This window comes from Aethalodelphis obliquidens, unplaced genomic scaffold (genome assembly GCF_003676395.1).
Source record: "Aethalodelphis obliquidens isolate GAN/ISIS:26980383/991018 unplaced genomic scaffold, ASM367639v1 scaffold39, whole genome shotgun sequence".
Taxonomy (NCBI): Eukaryota; Metazoa; Chordata; class Mammalia; order Artiodactyla; family Delphinidae; genus Aethalodelphis; species Aethalodelphis obliquidens.
Genome location: NW_020837983.1, coordinates 13,574,284 through 13,595,741, shown reverse-complemented (window position 1 = coordinate 13,595,741; position 21,458 = coordinate 13,574,284). Strand labels below are relative to the sequence as shown.

General features: G+C 32.6%; 1 protein-coding gene across 2 annotated transcripts in view; it reads right to left on the bottom strand.

The window, feature by feature from the left end:
* Window positions 1-21,458, bottom strand: part of RIMS2 (regulating synaptic membrane exocytosis 2) — a 566,417-nt gene that overhangs the window by 218,753 nt on the left and 326,206 nt on the right. For both annotated transcript variants that reach the window (XM_027131585.1, XM_027131586.1), the window contains exons 13-15: window positions 9,824-9,954; window positions 5,027-5,198; window positions 2,801-2,954 (exon numbers count right to left, since the gene is read on the bottom strand). In XM_027131585.1, coding sequence (XP_026987386.1) covers window positions 2,801-2,954; window positions 5,027-5,198; window positions 9,824-9,954 — 457 coding nt within the window. The remainder of the gene's footprint in view (window positions 1-2,800; window positions 2,955-5,026; window positions 5,199-9,823; window positions 9,955-21,458) is intronic.

Below are 21,458 nucleotides of genomic sequence, written 5' to 3'. Positions count from 1 at the left end.
TAGCAATAATTAAAATGTTCTAGGAATGCCCTCCAACATTTGCAACCTCCCCTTAGAAATACTCTCTCTATATTTTGTTGTAATCCCTGCCTTCTTGGGAGAGGGAGTCTTTCTTTTTTGCCAGGAACTGCAGTTCTTGTTTTTCTCCTTTTAATGATTAGGTAATACCTATCATTTTTGGTCATGTCGTCCCACTGAGTGTACTCACTACTATTTTCCTTCCAAATCCATATGTCATAAAGTTTTGGACCCAATTGAATCTGAGGCTCTTATAGCACCAGTTAATATGGAAACTACATTATCTGACAACATCCCAACAGAATGCTCACAAAAGGATTTATAGAATTAGGACATACATTCTAAGTGAACTTGGGAGAAAGGAGGGATAACACAGATGAGGCTATTGAGGAGACTTAAGAAGAACTGCTCAGCTTGTAACAAGATTTCACCTTGTAAATGATCAAGGACAAAGCAATGATTAGTTTAATGTGCCAGGTGCAGTACAGAGCATAAAGATTACGTGCTTTTCATATTGATCAAGGATCAGATCTGCCTTTAATGTAAAATAAGAATGACACCAGCAAAAGATGAAGTTCATTTTATCAGCCTTTATGAGCCCTCTTGTGTGTGAGGGTGCGGGTGAGAGTGGGAGGTGAGGTATATATGTGGTTTGTAAATGCTACTGCCTTTCAGAATCTTGATTACTTTCCTGATGGAAGTCTTGACCTATTTTGATATTAATCCTATAGAGGCTAAATATATTGCAGTTATGTTCTATGTGGATCTTGTCACATTCTGATGAAATCAAGTAATTAAGTTTAATGTCACTGAATGGATCAATCTTCTCTTTTAAAGAGAAGAAATTTTAAAATTTCTTTAAGAAATTTCCTGAGCTTTTATACAAGCACAGAGATACCCTTATTTTCTTCTGAAAGTTTAAAAATTTTGCTCTGTGCATTTATATCCTATCCATCTTGAACTAAGTTTCTGTACGGCATGAGATATGGATGCAACTTCACTTTCTATATGGATAACACGTATCTCAGCATTGTTTATTTAATCATTCTATCTTTCCACAATGATCTGCAATGTCACTTCTGCTATAAATAAATGTATTCTATCTGCTAGGATCTGTTTGGTGCTCTACTTCTTTTTCCTTGTACAGGCTGTCTATCTATAAACCAGTAACTCACTGTCTTTATTATTACAATGTTATATATTGAAAAGCAAATCGTTTACCTAATTATTCATATATTTGATATTTCTCCTTTGCTCTTCCATTTAAATTTTAGATTCAGGTTATCAAACCGCACAAAAACATCCTATAGGGACTTTGATTTGAAATGCATTGAACCAATACATCAATTCAGGGGGAAATGGCATATTTTACAGCATTATTTTACTAGCCATGAACATGGCATTCTCTTCATTTAAGTTTTCTTTAAGATCTCTCTATGAAATTTTTAACTTCAGTCACTCAAATTTTCCACATTTGTTGGATTTATCCTTTGTATCTTATCATTTCTATTGCTATTAGAAATACTGTTAAAATTATGTTTTCTAACCTAATTGCTCATAAACAGAAATGCAATTTTATTGTAAAATAATGTTAATCAACCATCTTGTTAAAGTCTCTTTTTTTCTTTACTTCTAATAAATTTATTATGGTTTAATTGGAATTTTTCTATGGAGACAATTTACTTCCCAGTCCTAATGCCTTTTTTCTTTCTTTTTCCTGTCTTTCTATGCTAGTAAGCATAATACTGGAAAGAAACAGAGAAAGTTTACAGTTCTTTCTAAATTCTGATTTTAAATAGAATTTTTCTAATATTTATCCATTTAAAGTGATATCTGCTGAATTTACATTCTGTAAGATTGAGGAAAGTCTCTTATAAGTTCAGTGATATTTCATAAAGGATTTTCAATTTTTATTTACAATTCATTCTGGCCTGTTTCCTTCCTGTACTAAACTTTTGGTTTAGAAGCAAGGTTACACTAGCCCAGCTAAATATTGAGAATTAGTCCTTTTTTATTCTCTGGGAGAATTTGTGTAGATTAAAAAAAAAAATCTGTTCTTTGAAATTTTGAGAGAATTAATCTATAAAATTACCATGGTCTGGTGTTTCCTTTGTGGGTATATTTTATTTTATTATTATTTTTTTTTTTGTGGTACGCGGGCCTCTCACTGTTGTGGCCTCTCCTGCTGCGGAGCACAGGCTCCGGACGCGCAGGCTCAGCGGCCATGGCTCATGGGCCCAGCTGCTCCGCGGCATGTGGGATCCTCCCGGACCGGGGCACGAACCCGTGTCCCCTGAATCGGCAGGCGGACTCTCAACCACTGCGCCACCAGGGAAGCCCCCATACAACTCTTAAGTGAGAGGATTAATATTTACACTCAAGTTTGTCTGAGTAATGTTCATGGTCACGGTTTCAACCACTATGCTATACTTGTTATCCTACGTATTCATAAAATACTTGGCTTAATGACAGTGGAAATCATAATTTCAGATATCTACAGGTACATCACCAAATTCTACTACGTTAGCTATCTCATTCCTATATTTTAGATTCTAAGAGGTAAAATTAAAACATAACTAAGCTTCATTGTGTGTCATACTGTGATGAGTGAGTACTACATGTATACAGTTGAGTGTATCAAACAATTTAAAAGCTTCAATAAAAGCTATGAAAATACTAACAGATGACTGTTAATACCCATAATGGTATCTTCAAATTCTATGTCATATATATCATTCAAGATAATTCAATAAAGGTACAATAAATTTTACTGAAAACTTACTTTGCAACCTCCGTGTTGGGCTCTCTCCATGTAGTTGTCGTCGTGGCATATATGGAGAAGGGTGGGGAAGTGGCAATGAAGAAACATCGTGGGTCTGAAGTTTGTACCAATGTGGTTCATCATCTAATAAGGCTGTTTCTAATTCAATTAAAATCTACAAAGCCAAGAGACAAAGGACTGTCTTATGACAATAATATAGAAATTCTCTTAAATGGTTTCATTATAATAATGATAATTATAATAGTAATGCTATTAGGTCAAAAGCAAGGTTATGCTGCAGAATTGCCCATATGTTTGACAATAACTAAATAAGAGATAAGTATATATAACTTCTTATTGAGTTAATGGCTTTGAATATCTAAGACATTTATTTTGTAGACCCTTGAACACCTATCTGCTACAGGCTGTTAAATATGCCATTACATAAATAGCACTTACTACTAAAAGTCTGTAATAATAACTGGTATATATATGCCATTTTACAGTTTAAAAAACATTTTCATTTACATTCATTAATTTAACCTTCACAAACTCTGAAATGGAGAGATTAAAAACAAATTAGAAGTGCTTACTGTGTGTTAAGAACCATGTCATATGTTATCTTAATTCTCAGGAAAAAATTACTAGGTTGGTCTTATTATTCAACTTTTACAAATAAGGATACCAAGGCTGAAAAAGGTTAAAAAACTTGTTTAAGCCCACATTATTGGTTAGTGAAAGAGCCGTAATATAAGTCAAAGGCTGTCTTACTTAAAATTCTGTTTAACATATCATGCTGCTAAGGATTCAAAACAGAAAAGGAAAGAAAAAAAAAAGAATGGATTTTCAATATGAACCATGTTATAATATGAATATCTAATAAATTTACAAAGGAAATCAGTCCATAGAAATAAATGATTCTTTTTATTTTCTTTTAAAGTCATGTGCAAATATGACAGTGTCTGGTTTAAGTATATGAGAACTGCTGTATGATGATAAATCACTATTTAGCTATGGGAGGTAAAAATGTAAAACAACTAAGGTACTCTTCATTCTTCCTAAATTTTCCCTAGTCATTTTCAAAATTATAAGCACTGTGTTCCAAATGGTCACACACACACACACACACACACACACACACACATTTAATTCTCTCTCTAACCCTGAATTGCATACTACTATCATTCTCACTTGATTGAAGAGGAAACTAAAGTACAAATATATTAAATAACTTGCTCAAGGACCAAGGCCAGGAAGTAGTAGTGTCAGGAATGCAGAACCAGGCATCTGGCGCTAATCTCTGCTCCTAGTCATTATGTTACCCTTCTTTCCAACTGGTTTACCACTCTTTGATTCCTTAGCTAACAACATTCAGTTTAATATTTCTATGGATTGTTGCTTTTCCCATGGTATTACATTTAATTTACTCAGGAAAACCAACCACACTGAAAAAACTGAAAGCAGTTCTCTTAGTACGTTAATAGCTGGAAAACTGCCTCTCATCCGCCCCTCTCCAATTCATTCTCCACATTACAGCTAGAAATATTTTTCTCAAGTACAAATGCAATCAAGCTAGTCTCTTTAAAACCTGTCATTTGTTCCCATTATCTACAGGATAATATCCAAACTCTTAATATGATATATGAAGGTGTCATGTTTAACCCTCAAGACTCATTTCTTACCACATTCTTTTCCCATTTCAATACAGTTGTCCAAGACCCCCGCAACCCTAGTATTTTGTTATTCCCTCTGCAGGAACTTTACTTCCCTTGACTATGCTAAATTCCAGTTTCTCTGTGGATCCTTCCATGGACCACTTCCCCTTCCCTGCACAGCAATTATGTATTCCTACTGCACTTCCCTGAAAGAGCATCTGCCATACTATGTTATAATTGTTCACTCACTTGTGTGTATCCCAGTGGATTATAAATTCCTTGAAGAAAGTAATATACCTTATTGACCTTTGATACCTCAGTCCCTAGCACATTACAGATACAGTACAGGGCTGAAAAACTGATCTATAAATAAATAATTTAATTACTAGTTGTAAAATTGGTTCAGTAAACTGAAATACATGTACTATAGAGGCATCAATAAGTTTTTTCTTAAAACAGCAGCTAAATTCATTCTGTTAAATTATGTCTAGGTGTTTCAGTTATTCAAAATATAATATTTTACTAATAGTCATATAAACAAAAGTATTCAGGATGACATGAATAGTCTAAGCTTTAAAATAGTTCCAGATACCTCTCCTAAGAATTCACTTTCTTCCTCTCGAACTCGAGCTTGATCCCAAAGGGTAATCTCCAGCATTCGTTCCCGAAATTCTCTTCGGTGGACTGGAGAATAAATGAATGTTTGGTTCCATTTGGGTTCCAATGTTTTCTTTACTGTTTTAGTTCTTCTTTTGTTTTTATCACTATGAAAAAAATAAGAATATATGAGCTTATATAAATCTTCATTTTAACTTTTGCCCTAAAATTTATTAATTTAAAATTTCTCAGGAAAGAAGTTTTCCCACAAATTTATCATACCTTAAATATACTGTAACCTTTAAAATTACTATTAAAATTTATAAGGTATATAATTATATCACCATATAAGTATGACTTAATAATAGAAATATTTCAATAAATCTGAAAATTTTCCATGATAGATAATTAAAAACTTAACCTTTCTCAAATTCTAAATAAAACCAGACTGAAGAAACTTAACTCTAATTTTTTTTAACACATTGCCCTATTGGAAACCTTTAAATTGGAAATTAACCTGTTAGTTACATATAGTAGTACTTTTAGTATTTGTACATATGCAAATGCAAATACTGTACTTAGTATTTGTAACCAATATACTATTCACTTAAACTAACGGAAGTCCCTTGTACAATAAGTTTGGTGAATTGCGATGTTCACAACTTTACATCCATATAGTTTAGCTAATAAGCAATTGTAATTACATCTTATCAAGTTACACACTTATGTATAATTAATACATACTTGCTCATTTGACATCTATCAAGTCTTTAAAGACATAGTAAAATTATTTCTGTGTGAGGCAGCCACTATAATCTGGGCTGGAAATGCAAGCTGGCCATCCTGATAGACAGAACTTCCAACTCAGAAGCTTTCATACATTTTTTTGACTTCATATTTCTACCAAGTGAATGCTTTTGATTACGCATTCCATTGTATACACATATTTTTATAAATTATATGTACGTATTACTATATTGTTGTACTAATATATTGTATTCATTGGTAAATATACAAAAATAGGAATTAAAGATAGGTGAAAATGAAAATTCAAGTATTTCTTTATGAACTCCAATGAATTGTTTCATACATCTCCTGGGTACATCCGTTCTTCTTGGAGATCACTACTCTAGCTTATTAGAGAGGATCAGTGTCTGAATAGGAATGAAGAAAATCATCTAGGACGGCAATGTTAAGCTATTAGAAGAGCCTATTTGAAGTGAGAAGTGCCAGTGAACTCCAAGTGGAACCATATTAACTTCTACAAATTCTCTCAACACAGCACAGTTCTAAGAGTGTTGGGAAATAGGAAGCAGGGAGAACTAAGAAGGGACAGAGTGCCTCCAAATTAGGGAGGGTATGCAACTTCTCCCAGGTGAATACAGAGCTTAATGTTTAATACAGATTTGACTTAATCAAGAACATGTATGTTTCCAAAGCATATATATTTAATGTAGCAGAAAGCCATTTTAAAGCAATGTATCTTTATTAATTTCTAAGGCCTCCATAGGAAAATAACTTTGGAAACCCACGTAGGAAATTTTATCTCCATTCAAATTTATGAAAAAGAAGTGGTACTGCAAATAAAAATACCTAAATAAGAGAAATAATGACAAGGACTATGACTTATGACTCTTGTCACTTCCTCCTTCTAAGATTTTAACAAATATTTATAAAGCATCTACTTATATTCTATCCATTAAAGAATGAACTATGAAACCCTGTCAGAGATAAAATTCCTTCCACCAAGGTCAGGAAGAAAGCATTTGGGGGAACCTTGCCATCTAATCCAAGATTGGTTTATACTGCAACGTGAAAGGAAACAGAAGAATAAGCTTTGACTTCCTCTTAAGGAGTGAAAAAAGTTCTCAAAGAATGACTATTTTAGGGGGGGATTTCTAATCCTGGATAGGAGGGAGACTAGATTATCTCTGAAGTTCCTCACTAACCTACCTTATATGATTACAATTTAATAAGGCAATTTTGTGTGTATTGAAGCACCAATCCATGAAAATAACCATGGAAAGTTACCTAATCTTCAGCAAATTACAAAAAAAGTAAATGAGTTATTCTTTTCAAGAAGTATAACTAAAGCCTTCAAAATAAGATCATTCTGTATAAGTCAAATACTGAAAAGTTGCTAAAATTATTTAAAAACTAAGATCAGTAAGCATGCTATAGAGATATTTTTAAATAGCAGCCTAAGGATAATAAAATAGATAATTGATCTCTAACAACATCATTAAAATGTTGAGAAAGTATTTTTTTAAAAATCTAACTAAAGTTTTTTCTATTTATTTTCATGTTACCAGTACTTTTGTTTTCCATTTGATTTAACAGCATGCAAAGACTTGATATTTTTACTCAAAATGAAGGGAAAAATATATTTTGACTGGCAACCAATATAAAAAAAGACATAAAAAAGTGTTAGAGCATACCTAGCTATTTTTTAGGGTACCTAGCATATTATATAGAAAATAAATGTTTTGAATGGCTTAACTGACATACTGACATTCTAGACTAAATTCCTTCTATGTAGCCTCACTTGTCCCTCCAGGAATTCTTAACAATAAAAAGGCATCAACTGTTTTTTCTATTTACTTAGGCAAGTACAGTTGGCCCTCAGTATCCACAGATGCAGAGCTATGTCATTTTATATAAGCAACTTGAGCATTGCAGATTTTGGTATCCATGGGCTTCTTGGGACCTGTAGTTTTTCTCACAAGAAATTGTCAAGAAAAAAGAAATAACTCATACCAGAAGCACAAATAGTCCTTTATTCATGTGTAAAAACTTATATCAACAGAAAAAAAAAAAAAAAGTCGAGATGATAATGTAGCTGTTTGAGTTGACCAGAGAATTCTTTTTTCTGTTAAGGATAAAACCCTGACACAACTCTATCAATAAAGTGAGCTACAAACTTGCCTAAATATTCTTCAAATTCCTGATAACTGTCAAGAAAACTCAGCTGAGAAATAACCTGAGAAAAAAATATCCAAACGTTTCTCACATTCTTTGCTATTGAGAAAAGATAAAAACCCTACATCTGGAATATAAAGGAGTCTTTGAAGGGACTTTCCCTTCCATTTGACCTCTATCTGCTTAGAAAGTGAGGGGAGGTATAAAAAATAAAACTAAACACAAGTAGTCAACCAAAAAACAAAAATTTGAGAGACTTTTATCATCTTGAAAAGCAAGCATTTTTCTTCAAAGGTCTGAATAAGTAGAAACTTAAGTTATGTGTGTGCATAAAAGCACAGCACTTTCTGCGAGTTTTTTTTGTTTTTTTGTGGGTTTTTTTTGCGGTACGCGGGCCTCTCAGTGCTGTGGCCTCTCCCGTTGCGGAGCACAGGCTCCGAATGCGCAGGCTCAACGGCCATGGCTCATGGGCCCAGCCGCTCCGCGGCATGTGGGATCTTCCCAGACCGGGGCACGAACCCATGTTCCCTGCATCGGCAGGCGGACTCTCAACCACTGCGCCACCAGGGAAGCCCTCTGCGAGTTTTTATGATGGCATTCTAAGGATGCTTAGACTAATAAACTGTGCTCTGAGAAGCCAAGTGACTTGGCCTCCATCCAGGATGGTAGGTAATATGGCTGTGACATCTGTCATCCAACTGAAGTTTAAGCTGGAGTTGAGTTAAGTTATTGCATATCCTCTTCTTCTCTTGCAGTTCAAAGTGTATCCCTCTCCAAAAGACAACCTAAGTTGTTAGAGAACAACCTCCTTCGAGTCAACTTTGTAAGATAAAATTATATGGCACAGCTTCTAATAGCTTAAGAGGCTATGGCACCCTTGCATATTTTCTAATTCATTTTACAAATTTTATTTCAAAATATATATCAAATAAAGTGTAAGACCTTTGCTAATTGCCTACTTCCTTTCCTTTATTTTCTTTGTTGAAATTGTTCTTCAGATGATACTTTGGCACTCAACACTGATGACTTTTAACTTGAACTGAGTAATAGAGGGTCCAAACGTGTATAAATATGTTTAAGATCACATCTGTGCCCAGCTGCTTCCAACCTGAGAAAAATGAACAGCCCAGCCCTGAAAACCAGTGTTGCAGAAGAGCTGGGGAAACGGAAATTGGTGCATTACTTCTTTCTTTTTTTATGATGCTTATTGAATAATCTCTTCTATTTTGTATGTGTCTGAAATTAAGAATGATTATATGATTTTTGAAAAGCTATTTCTCCTATTCTGATTCCTCTATTTAAATCAGGATAGATCAATATCATGTATGTTGATTAGCATGGACACAAAGCAAAAGACACTTTAGGTAGCTGATTCTAGGCCCAGTGGTAAAGATTCCTTGGTGATATGGGTGGTGAAATATAAAGCACATTCACTAATTTTACATAATATAGAGAAATAATATCTTAGTAAAAGGAGGTAAAAATTATAGAGGAACATGATGAGTATCCTTTAGTACCATTTCCAGCTTTCTGCCTCTGTAGTTTATGTTAAAAATGTATTGACTTAAAGGAGCATAATTTTAATGAGTTTGATTTAAAAAAAATACATTATTTAAGAAGTAAACCACACAATCTAAAATAAATATTTAATAAAATAATCTATATTATAAACATTTGACATAGGTTTTAAAACAATCTCAAAGTATTTACTGTCACTATTTTGATTCTTAAGAATCATTATGCTTATATTAAACTTCATAAGTATCTAACTGGCATGATATTTTAAAATAAATGATACAGAATCAAAACACCTCCTGCTATTAACATTTCTCATTTATTTTCAAGAACATTTATTTTTGTTTCATATCCCTACCTTCTGTCTGGAAGAAAGTAAATTTTAACATAAGGATTCCTTGGCCTCCCATCTTCCCTGGAAGGGAGATCCTTTGCTCCCAAAATTGTAACTATTAATTGGTGACCAACCTTGTCAAACCATAGTTTTATCTGAAAAGCAAAAATATTCATTTATCAGTTTAAACATTTACTAATATAACATAACGTTTACATTCCCAATCTTTGCCCCATTCTCTTACACTAATATTAGCACAGAATATAAACTTCACTTCGTAAATTGCAGTTAAGGTAAAAGGATATGCTATAATAACTTCAATGAACAGAGAAATTATTTCAGATATTTTAGTTTGATTGATAAATCACTTGAACTTTTTATAATCTAATTTGATAGCTTATTAACATGCACATAATAATTACACTACCATAACTAAGGACTTTATATAGGATTGCTTTGTGTCTACCTTTATGCAGGAATCACGGTAGTTCATTTTGGTTCCCCTACAATAGTGAGTTCAGAATAAGTGCTCAAAATGAATTGAATAGATAAGTTCCTTATATGGCATTCATAGGGAATTTTTAAGCAAATGTTTTATGTTATACCACAGCAAAGACCTTTAAAAAATTATAAGTAACTGGGAATTACTAGAAGCTTTAGTAAATCTACTCCTTAAGTTTGTATTTAAAACTGTAATAAATTCGTCTTTTAAAATTTCTTACGCAGACATAAAGTCTTTTTTTTTGTTTGTGAAGCAAATGTATTTATCCTCAGAATAATAAGCGTATATTTTATAATTCGAGATGAGAAAATTAGAATAATTTGCCTATGCCATAATTAAGGATTAGAACTTCACATTCAGCTGCTGAATTCATTTGACTTAATAATTGTCACCTCCCACACACATACCTCACACTCCCACACCTAGCTAGTTGATTTTACCATATCAGGATCTATGATGACTATGGCTCTGATCCACATTCGGTTCAGAATTCAGCACATCTCTGACCACTATCTTGAAACTGAAATTGAATCGGAAATTTGGAATTTGGGAAAAAGTTCTATTTAGGTAATATGTATTTTTCATTTTATATGTGTATATGTGTGTGTGTGTGTGTGTGTGTGTGTGTGTGTGTGTGTATCCAATGGTTTTTTTCTTTTAACTTGGATTTACAATGTTTGCGGTAGTTTAAAAAACTTAAATATACATCTCATGTCAGTCCCTTCCTCTCTTCTCCAAAGCAGACAGTCAGCTCTGGGCCAGGCTCTAGGATATATAAATAAATATAGACCATCTACATAAAAATCATACAAATAAATATATGTATATATGATATATCAGTAGTTCAGTTCCAATTCTAACATGGCTTTGTTGAGTCCCTCACTTCATATCTTAGAGAATGAGAGGCCGAGAAAGACTTTTAAGTCAGAAGACTAATGGCCCAGAAGAGTATATAAAATTATTTATACACTTTTCTTTTCGGTCAAATGGAATTAGTCCTCAAGCATTTAAATTTTTAAAATGATTATTACTTCTCTTTATGTTAAGTCCTTATGTTTAACGCAGGTATTACCCTGAGGCTGTGTAACAAAAAGTTTTTTGAATCCAGTTGGTAAGTACAGGCTCTAGACAAGTGTTTCTTAAACTGTGGTTCACAAAACTCCTGCAACAGTATTATCTGGAAAGTTACAAATTCCTGTGGCCCACCTTTCACTTACTGAATCAGAATGGGGCCCAGGGAATTTGCATTTTAACAAGTGCTCCAGGTGATTCTCATTGCCATTAGAGCTTGAGAACCACTGCCTTAGACTAGGGGACCAAGAACCTGAAAAAAAACCTCTGACATTTAAATGGGAAAAAAAGTTCAACACCTGAAACTAACACAACGTTGTAAATTACACTCCAATATAATTTTTTTTTAATTCCTATAAAAAAAGAAAAAAGAGTTCAAATATTTGCTTGCCTGACAATAGTAGAACAAAGATACAGATGAGGATAAATGGAAAAAAGAGACCATTATGGTAAAAGATATGAGGGGAGGGAAAAAAAGTAAGAAATACTAGAGTGTCTCATGTATGAGATCAAACAGGTGTTGTCAGAGAGCACCATGGTTCCTCTAAATTTGTAACCAAAACCACATTAACTTCTAATATTCTTTATTTTCTATATCAATAAAAAACCTTATGGCTTTATTTTCCATGATATTAAAAAACTTCTTAAAGGCTAAAAAATTGTTTTACAATAAATAGTACATTTAAAAAACAAAGAAAATGTATTACTAGACTAAGCTCATAGTTATTGGAGCAAATTATTGATTTCTGTGAGTTTTTTTTTTTCAGGGATTGAGACTACCTTTGCTGTCATTTCCACTGGCAATATTTTTGCTTCTTTAAAATCATTACAGGTAAACATTTAAGATATATGCTTCAAATGCCTGATAAATAGTATTATTTTTAGATTTTCTTATGCCATGGAAAACCAAAAAGATCACTTATTAATAATATTCATTTCTCACACAAACAGATATTAGGCATATGGCTTTCATATTTTCATATTAATACTTTAGTTTATTAAATTATACTTTATAAATATATAAATATTAAAATAATATAGATATGAAACAGGCACACTTTAATTTTACTGAGTTTTTTATCAAAATTATACCTTTTAATAAACTGTCAAACTCAGCATTTGATCAATAGCCTTAATTTTCATTTTATATTACAGGACTTGCATTGAAGTTTTTAATAGATATCCACTTTAAACTATCAAAAAAGAATTATTTTATTTGCTAGATTCTTTATCACATTCCTAAATATCTTCTCTGTGTTTTTTAAATGAATGATTAGAATATATCTGTTGATTCTTCAAAATAAAACAAATGTGTTTCCACAATTCTAGATATGATATACTTATTTTACCTCATTTTCATTAATAAAAATCTTGATATCATTTTAATTGCTTTAATACAATTTCCATGTAACCACTTTTAAATTTCCCAAGCAGAACATAAGTCTAAGTAAATATTTTACACTACATAGTGTTAATTAGAACTCCAATTTTTTTTATTTAAACTAAATTAGTATTAAAAACCAACAAGAGCAACAACCAAAAAAAACCATGCAGCAAAGCAAGAATTATACTACTTTAAAAAAAAAAAAAACTTTGTTGACATTACTTTACCATATAAGGGTTTCCTAATGAAAAGAGGCAAACAACTTGTACCCAAGTATTACAGTAAAATTAAATGGAATTACAATTACAAAATGTAAACAAAATAAACCCAACATATTTTATTTGGATTGTGACTTTTGTTCTTTCAAAATAATGTACTTTCAAAAAGTTGAACCTTATATATAACATGCAAAAAATTCATATTTTAGATAAGGTACAAATTTATTTGCCAATCTCCTCAAGGAGTTATTGCTTGGAAAATGCAAGAGAATGTAGATGTTAAGTGATATAATGAATGATTTAAAGAGACAGCAACCTTAGTGTAATAAAGGAAAATATCAACAGTATCAAATCAGCTATTTCTGTCAATATTACCAATGTAAGTGGAATCTACATTAAATGCCAACCATAAACCTATGAGTTTCAGTATTCAGTCCATCATATAAAACCACTAACAAAGATTGTCTCTTTAAATTTTTATTGTATTTTAATCCCCATGCAGAATTTTACAAGCTGGCTCATAAAATGATTTGAAAGTCAATAATATGGTTTGGAGCAACACACCAAAAAAAGTTTTCCTACTACGCATTTTCCAAAAACATACAAATAAGGGTTAAAACACAACTTTAGTTTCTATCAGGCAGACAAGGCCTTTACCTGAACCCTAGGAACAAAAGGCGTTGTTCTTCTACTAAGGCTTTGGCTCTGGTAAGCAAAATTAAAGAAAAAAGCAATAAAACAAAACCAAAAAGGACAACACGCTGGAACTAAGAGACCAAAAGTAAAAAACACATACAACTATCCCTTAAGTACATTTTTCCATGACAATATATATCTAAATTAAGTAGTTCAATGTAATGAATAAATTAATTTTCCCAAAATGCTTAAATAGATAAAAACTATATAAAATCTTAGAAGTTTTAAATCAGATTTTTAAATGTAATCAACATAACAGGAATTAAGACTGAATGTAAAATAACAGATTTGGGCTAATATTTTCTGAAAGAATGAGTGTAAACATAATACAAAGTCAAGATATTTCAAGTTTCACCCTTGAACACACAACATAGAAAAAAAATCATAGTCCAAGATGAAGTCAGATTAAAATACATTATAGAATTATTAGTGAAAAGTCATCTGTAGAAGTAATGTTTCCAAAGGGACATACATGTAACTTTCCAAAGGGATAATATGGCTAACAAAAGTCTAAAAAACATTAGCCAAGTTGGCTTTAGCATTTCTTAAAAGAATAAACACAGAAAGATAAAAGGTGTGCTGGAACACACTGGAATAATTAGTTGATTCATACTTTAAGAATCTATAACAGGCTCTAGTATTTAAACATCATTTTCAGACATTTATTGTGCATCATCTGAGATAACACTGTTTAGAGCTAATCACACTTATTAATGACAATAATATCACATTTCTTTTTATTTATACAGTTCTTCATATTTTTTTAAGCCTTTACTGACAGTTACTGCAAGTTTATTGCCTCTAACAATGCTGGGAGGTAGTTGCTGTTATCTCCAATATGCAGATGAGGAAACAGAGACATTTTAAAAAGACTAGATAGACTTGCTCACACCCAACCAAAAACTAAGATAGTGTAAAGGTAGAAAATAAAACCTTGGGACTTCTCTGGTGGTCCAGTGGTTAAGAATCTGCCTTCCAATGCAGGGGACGGGTTTGATCCTTGGTCCGGGAACTAAGATTCCACATGCCGCTGGGCAACTAAGCCTGTGCACCGCAGCTACTGAGCCCGCGCGCTCTAGAGTCCACGCGTCGCAACTAGAAAGCCTGCACACTGCAACTAGAGAAGCCCATGCACTGCAACAGAGCCCGCACACTGCAACAAAGACCCAGCGCAGCCAAAATTTTTTTAAAAAGAAAGAAAATAAAGCTCAGTTCTGACTAAATCATTTTATTTCAAATTCTTAGAATAAAATCAGATTTCTTTTTTTTGCTTCTTCTAACTTATTTTGTTTTCATTTTGAAACAGTTTCCAGAGATACCACAATCATCAGAATGTTGTGCCTTTATTAAGGCATGTTAACAGCTAAAAGAGGAATAAAATCAGATGCAAGTCTCTGTGTTTGGGAATGGATTTCAGGGCATTTAATCTTTGTTCTTTCACCAAGATTCCATCCCATTCCTCGCATTTCTCATGGATGTCTCTCTTGTTTAATTAGCAGCTGTAAATAGTTAAAAGGCTTCAGACTTTTCCACTGCTACATGGAAACAGATGATAGGTACTAGGAGGACTGTTGTGGAGGACTGTTGTGGAATTCAACGATCATCAGACAGACCCTGAAGATAGTTTAAGACATAAATCTAAAACCCAAAAGAAAGCAAACCTTAAAAGCAGACTATCATTCAATCATGAGTCATCTTTCTCTTCAAAAACCAAGAAGGTCTCAAGTCTAAGATGTCTTCCTTTTTGCGTGGAGACATTTCCAAAGGAAGAAAGGAATGTTTAGATATGGAGCGTTACTGATATCTGTCTGTATAACCCTAGATGGATAATTCTCTAGCCAATGGGTAAGGGATATATGAAATTCATAGAGATTAACTAGGCATGCTGAAGAAAAGGGCAAACAAGTCACTCAATTTAGAAAAAGATCTTATTTTTCTTGCCTTCTCACCTGTCCTACCTGTTTTAGACCAAAATTATCAAGGTAATGAAAGGTTTTTGCAAGTAAATATTACTTTATAACTAAAAGATTTACTTTGAAAGAAATAGTACTTTGAAATAAAGGAATCCTTTAAGGTAAACTTTTTTGCATCTTCTAAAATGACCTCAAATGAGCAACTCACAGATTTTTTGAAATCAATTGTCTAAAATCTATGCCAGTTTAAACCTAATCTTCACCCGTAAGCTTATACATTAAACTTGGCTACATAAACATAATTTGTTTTGTCAGCTTGTTTTAAATTGAGGTGACATTAAAATAACACGCAATTAACCATTTTAAAGTGTACAATTCGGTGGCATTTAGTGCATCCACAATGCTGTGTCACCACCACCTCCCTCTAGTTTCAAAACTTTTTTATCACACAAGAAGAATATCCTGTACCTATTAAGTAATCAGTCACTCCCCATTTCCCCATTGCCCCAATTTCTGGCAACTACTAAGCTGCTTTCTATCTCTTCAGATTCTAGATATTTCATAAAGAAATGAAGTATTATGTATCTCACTGCAATTTGTAATTAATATTAATTCATTTATTTTAAGCATGAAATATCTGATAATATTTATAACAATTCAGCCTCACACAAATGAAGAATTTGAATTTGTACACCATAATTTATTTTGTATTTTTAATGTCCTTCCTACTTTATACAGCACTATTAACTTCAGGGCATTCCTTTTATGCAATGCTTCTAAAATAACACGGTTGTAACAATGACATATAAAAGATAAAAGCTCAAAGAAAAACCTTTCATTTACAGAAAGTTTTTAAAAGACTATCGAGTTTCTAAGTAGATATAAAGGACACATGCCTATTCTTCAGTGACTTATTCCCTTTAAATGGGAATATAAAATGGATATGTACAATATTTACAAGCTCATCACTAAAAGTGGAGTCAGAAAAATATTAAAACAAAGTAACTTAGGGAAACATTGCAACCATAAGTCAGCCACAGACCCTGAAGTAAAATAAAATATGTTTGTCAACAAGAATTAATGTGTTCCTATAGAAAGAAAGAATTCTGAGCCATTCCTCACTTTGAAAAAAGTTAAAGGCTATATCTTATTTTAGCACTCTATCAAAATATTAGTCAAAGGCTGTAAATTAATTTTAAAATATTGAGAGAATTACAAAAGTAATCCTCCAAACAAGAAAACTGCTAAATTATGTTAGAACACAAATTTTAAAAAGAATCAAAATAAGGGAGTGCTGACAGCAAAGGAAACCATAAACAAGACCAAAAGACAACCCTCAGAATGGGAGAAAATATTTGCAAATGAAGCAACCGACAAAGGATTAATCTCCAAAATTTACAAGCAGCTCATGCAGCTCAATAACAAGAAAACAAACAACCCAATCCAAAAATGGGCAGAAGACCTAAATAGACATTTCTCCAAAGAAGATATACAGACTGCCAACAAACACATGAAAGAATGCTCAACATCATTAATGATTAGAGAAATGCAAATCAAAACTACAATGAGATATCATCTCACACCAGTCAGAATGGCCATCATCAAAAAATCTAGAAACAATAAATGCTGGAGAGGGTGTGGAGAAAAGGGAACACTCTTGCACTGCTGGTGGGAATGTGAATTGGTTCAGCCACTACGGAGAACAGTATGGAGGTTCCTTAAAAAACTACAAATAGAACTACCATATGACCCAGCAATCCCACTACTGGGCATATACCCTGAGAAAACCGAAATTCAAAAAGAGTCATGTATCAAAATGTTCATTGCAGCTCTATTTACAATAGCCCGGAGATGGAAACAACCTAAGTGCCCATCATCGGATGAATGGATAAAGAAGATGTGGCACATATATACAATGGAATATTACTCAGCCATAAAAAGAAACGAAATTGAGCTATTTGTAATGAGGTGGATAGACCTAGAGTCTGTCATACACAGTGAAGTAAGTCAGAAAGAAAAAGACAAATACCATATGCTAACACATATATATGGAATTTAAGAAAAAAAAAATGTCATGAAGAACTTAGGGGTAAGGCAGGAATAAAGACGCAGACCTCCTAGAGAACGGACTTGAGGTTATGGGGAGGGGGAAGGGTGAGCTGTGACGGGGCGAGAGAGAGTCATGGACATATACACACTAACAAACGTAGTAAGGTAGATAGCTAGTGGGAAGCAGCCGCATGGCACAGGGATATTGGCTCGGTGCTTTGTGACAGCCTGGAGGGGTGGGATAGGGAGGGAGGGAGGGAGACGCAAGAGGGAAGAGATATGGGAACATATGTATATGTATAACTGATTCACTTTGTTATAAAGCAGAAACGAACACACCATTGTAAAGCAATTGTACCCCAATAAAGGTGTTAAAAAAAAAATAAATTGTATGGGGAACTTCCAGGGAACATAATTTTAGGAGTGGTAAATACAATGACAAAATAATCTTCAGTATTTTACTATCTCTGTTTATTTCCAATCACCCTGAATAATGGGAAGGAGTGATAGAAAGCCAGAAAAACTGAATTTCTTTCCAGTGTTTACACAAAAGTTGTAACATTTGATTTTGGAAAAATGGCATTCTACTTTAGCTTTTCTGTGTGAAACAGATTTGATGCATTGTTTCACTGCCTAGGAAATTGATTTCCGTAAAAACCTGGTGCCCTTCCTTAGTGCTCCTCAAAATTGTTTCTATAAATCCACTCTCAACATACGTGCTCGATGCAATGAAGGTGTGTTTTCTGTTCTCTATTCCCCACTTTACCTCTCACTACTCGAGATCAAGGACTGTACCTTATTTACCATTACACCCTTTGATACTAAAAATTAATGAATAAAAGAGGAGGGAAATCCCATGTTAGATCCTGGAACTAAAGATTTTCAACTAGAACTGTGAGATAGCACACGCCCAGAGAGTGCTGGCCACACATTAGATTTCGTGGGTACAAAATCATCATTCCTGGCTGCCTGTACAAATCTTTCCTGTTAACTCGTGGTTCTGAGGGTGGTTTACTCCTCTGGATATATTCTCTGTTCATAGGCATACACAAATGTGGAAGTATTTCCCCCTTCATAATTTCAGAGATTGTATTATAACAATATTCAATCTGTAATCTTCCAAGATTTATAAAGAAACTTGTTTACAATAAAAAATAAGTAAAGCTAAAAAAAAAAAAAAAATAAGGGAGTGCTGACACTGAAAGGCTAATATACAGTCCAGGTGTCATAAATGTGAGCTCATACTAATTTTCTCACCAAATACATTAAGGGCACTTTCATAGTTATGCCCTAGAATAATAACAAGTAGCAGCACAATTCAAGCATGGAAAAGAAATAAATGGAATAATTTTTTTAAAGTCATCAACAGCCTTGTGCATGAAAATTTAAATAACAATTTGCATTATACGTATATTATATATTTGAGAAAATATCAGTCCATGAACTGACATAAATATATTAGGAAGGTCAGCTCACATAACATACAAATTATCTTTGTTGTCAGGCATTAGTAACGTCATGATTTTGTAAGTGAGCTAAGGGCCCAGGTAAAATCTCACCAAAAGCAAAAATACCCAAAGGTAGAATAGAAGGATATAGGAATCATAATGTTGCCTTGTGACTTCCTAGAAGTTTCCTCAAAGGATGATATTTGTGGACAAATATTTTCTCAACCTCTACATCATTAGAGCAAACCAAAATTGTCTCCAGTTGGCAGAAATGGGGTTAAATATAAAGGAAAATACTATATCCAAAAGGGTATCTTGCTTATGTCTTGCTGCATGCAAAGAATGAACATAAAATTAAGTTTCATGATGGTAAAATCCATGGCTATCTGTTCACTGCTGTATTCTCAGCTACTAGGATTATGGGGATAGATCTTAAAATACATTACTTGAATTGATAATTATAGCTTAATTTGGTAAAAATATTTTGGAGAAAAATTTTGGTAAAAGATTTCAAGAATCTTAAAACTTTTTTTTCTTTCATATTGTTACATCTGGAAAAGTTATTCTGACAAAGGAATTTTGACCTAACAAAATATGCAAGATTTATATTCAAGGATTTCCATGGCATCATTATTTAAAATACTATAAATTAGAAACAAGCAAGATATCCTATAATAGCAAATTAAGTTAAAATGGAGTATTAAATAGCTATTAAAATCATTTTAGGAGGAATTTTTAAAGAAAAATGTTTAAAGGAAAAGTACACAATATATTACTAGTGAAAAAGCAAGTTTCAAAATAGTATACACAGATTTATTACAGTTTTGTTTCAAACTTTATATGTATGTGAATGATTATGTTTTAGTGGCAAGATTACAGGTGATTTTTATTTTTTATTTATTTATCTGTGCTTTCTAGATTTACCAAAACAAATATGTATTATATTTATAAACATTATCTTGCTGGAACATACTCCTTCTGAGTCATAAAAATTGATAAAATGGTACTCATTTTAAATTACAGTTATATGGATTTTAAACCAACATCACTTATAAATACAAATACCACATACTTTTAAGTTTATATTTCCCCCCAATATTTAACAGTCTTACCTTTCTACCATATTCACTTTGAACCATGAGGAAAAGTAGTTGAATCTGAAATCTGTCTAAATGCCTGCACTATCCTCCTCAATCTCCCCTCCTAGTCCAATTTCTAATACAGCCTTGGGATTTCAAAAGAAGCAACAAAGTGGTACTTACTTATTATGGAAGTCTAACTTCTGCTCCCTCATCCACCAACTGAAGCCAACTACATACACACACACACACACACACACACACACACACACACATTTATTTATATACTGGCATCATCAGCCACTCAGAGCATTATTTATAGGCGGAATATTTAAAGGGAGCCACAATTAAAAATAAAAAAGCTAACATTTATTAGCACTTTCTAAAATGGTGGAAGAAAATACACATATATTCGTAACCATAAATGACAACATCTGCGCTGTCAATATATGTAAGAGAATAAATAAAAAGATGCTACTTATTGTGGAAAATGGAAAAAACACCACTGTCCTCAAATGAAAAAGCTCACTCTGTTTATGAAAGAGAAAGGAAAAGAAAATAATAAAGAGAAGAAATTCATTTTAGTAAGACATTTACAATCTACTACTAGTATCGCATCTTCTTTCTTACATAGCTCTTCTGTTATTACCACTTTTGTGATCAAAGTAATCCCAGAACAGATGTGTCTAATGACTTTTACTATGTTAATTCAGCTTATACTTCCTGTATCTCCATTTAATTAATGAAAATTCTTCAGAAAAATCAAACACTTCTCCTCCCTCCAGAAAATAAAAGGAGAAATTTTGTACCTGATTTAACAAAAAGCTAGAAATTACTCTTAAAATATAAGCCCAAGAATAGTTTAGTTTTTAACTATAACATTAACAATTATCCAAAATTCAATGTCTGAATTTTGAGAATCTAAGTAGTTTTTAATACTTATAAAATTTTAAGTTTAGTAACTCAACAAAATTAGTGTCAATATTAATCTGTTTGTTTCTAAAATATAGCTGGATAAATTTTAATATTTTAAATTTTAGAAATTAATAAAATGTGAGAGCCTGAATTTGCAAAGCTCTTCTAATATGGGTATATGATGGTTAACTGAATTTTAAACTTTTATTATAAAATGTTCAAATTAGGGATCACTTAATATGAAATCTACCTGATATACTCAGTAATCTTTTATATATTTCCCTATTTACTTAGTTGAGCAAAAATCATGACTTTGAATTTTGGAATAATATTACTAAGGTGAAAAACGTTTTAGATAGCATCACAAATTCTAATTCTCATTAA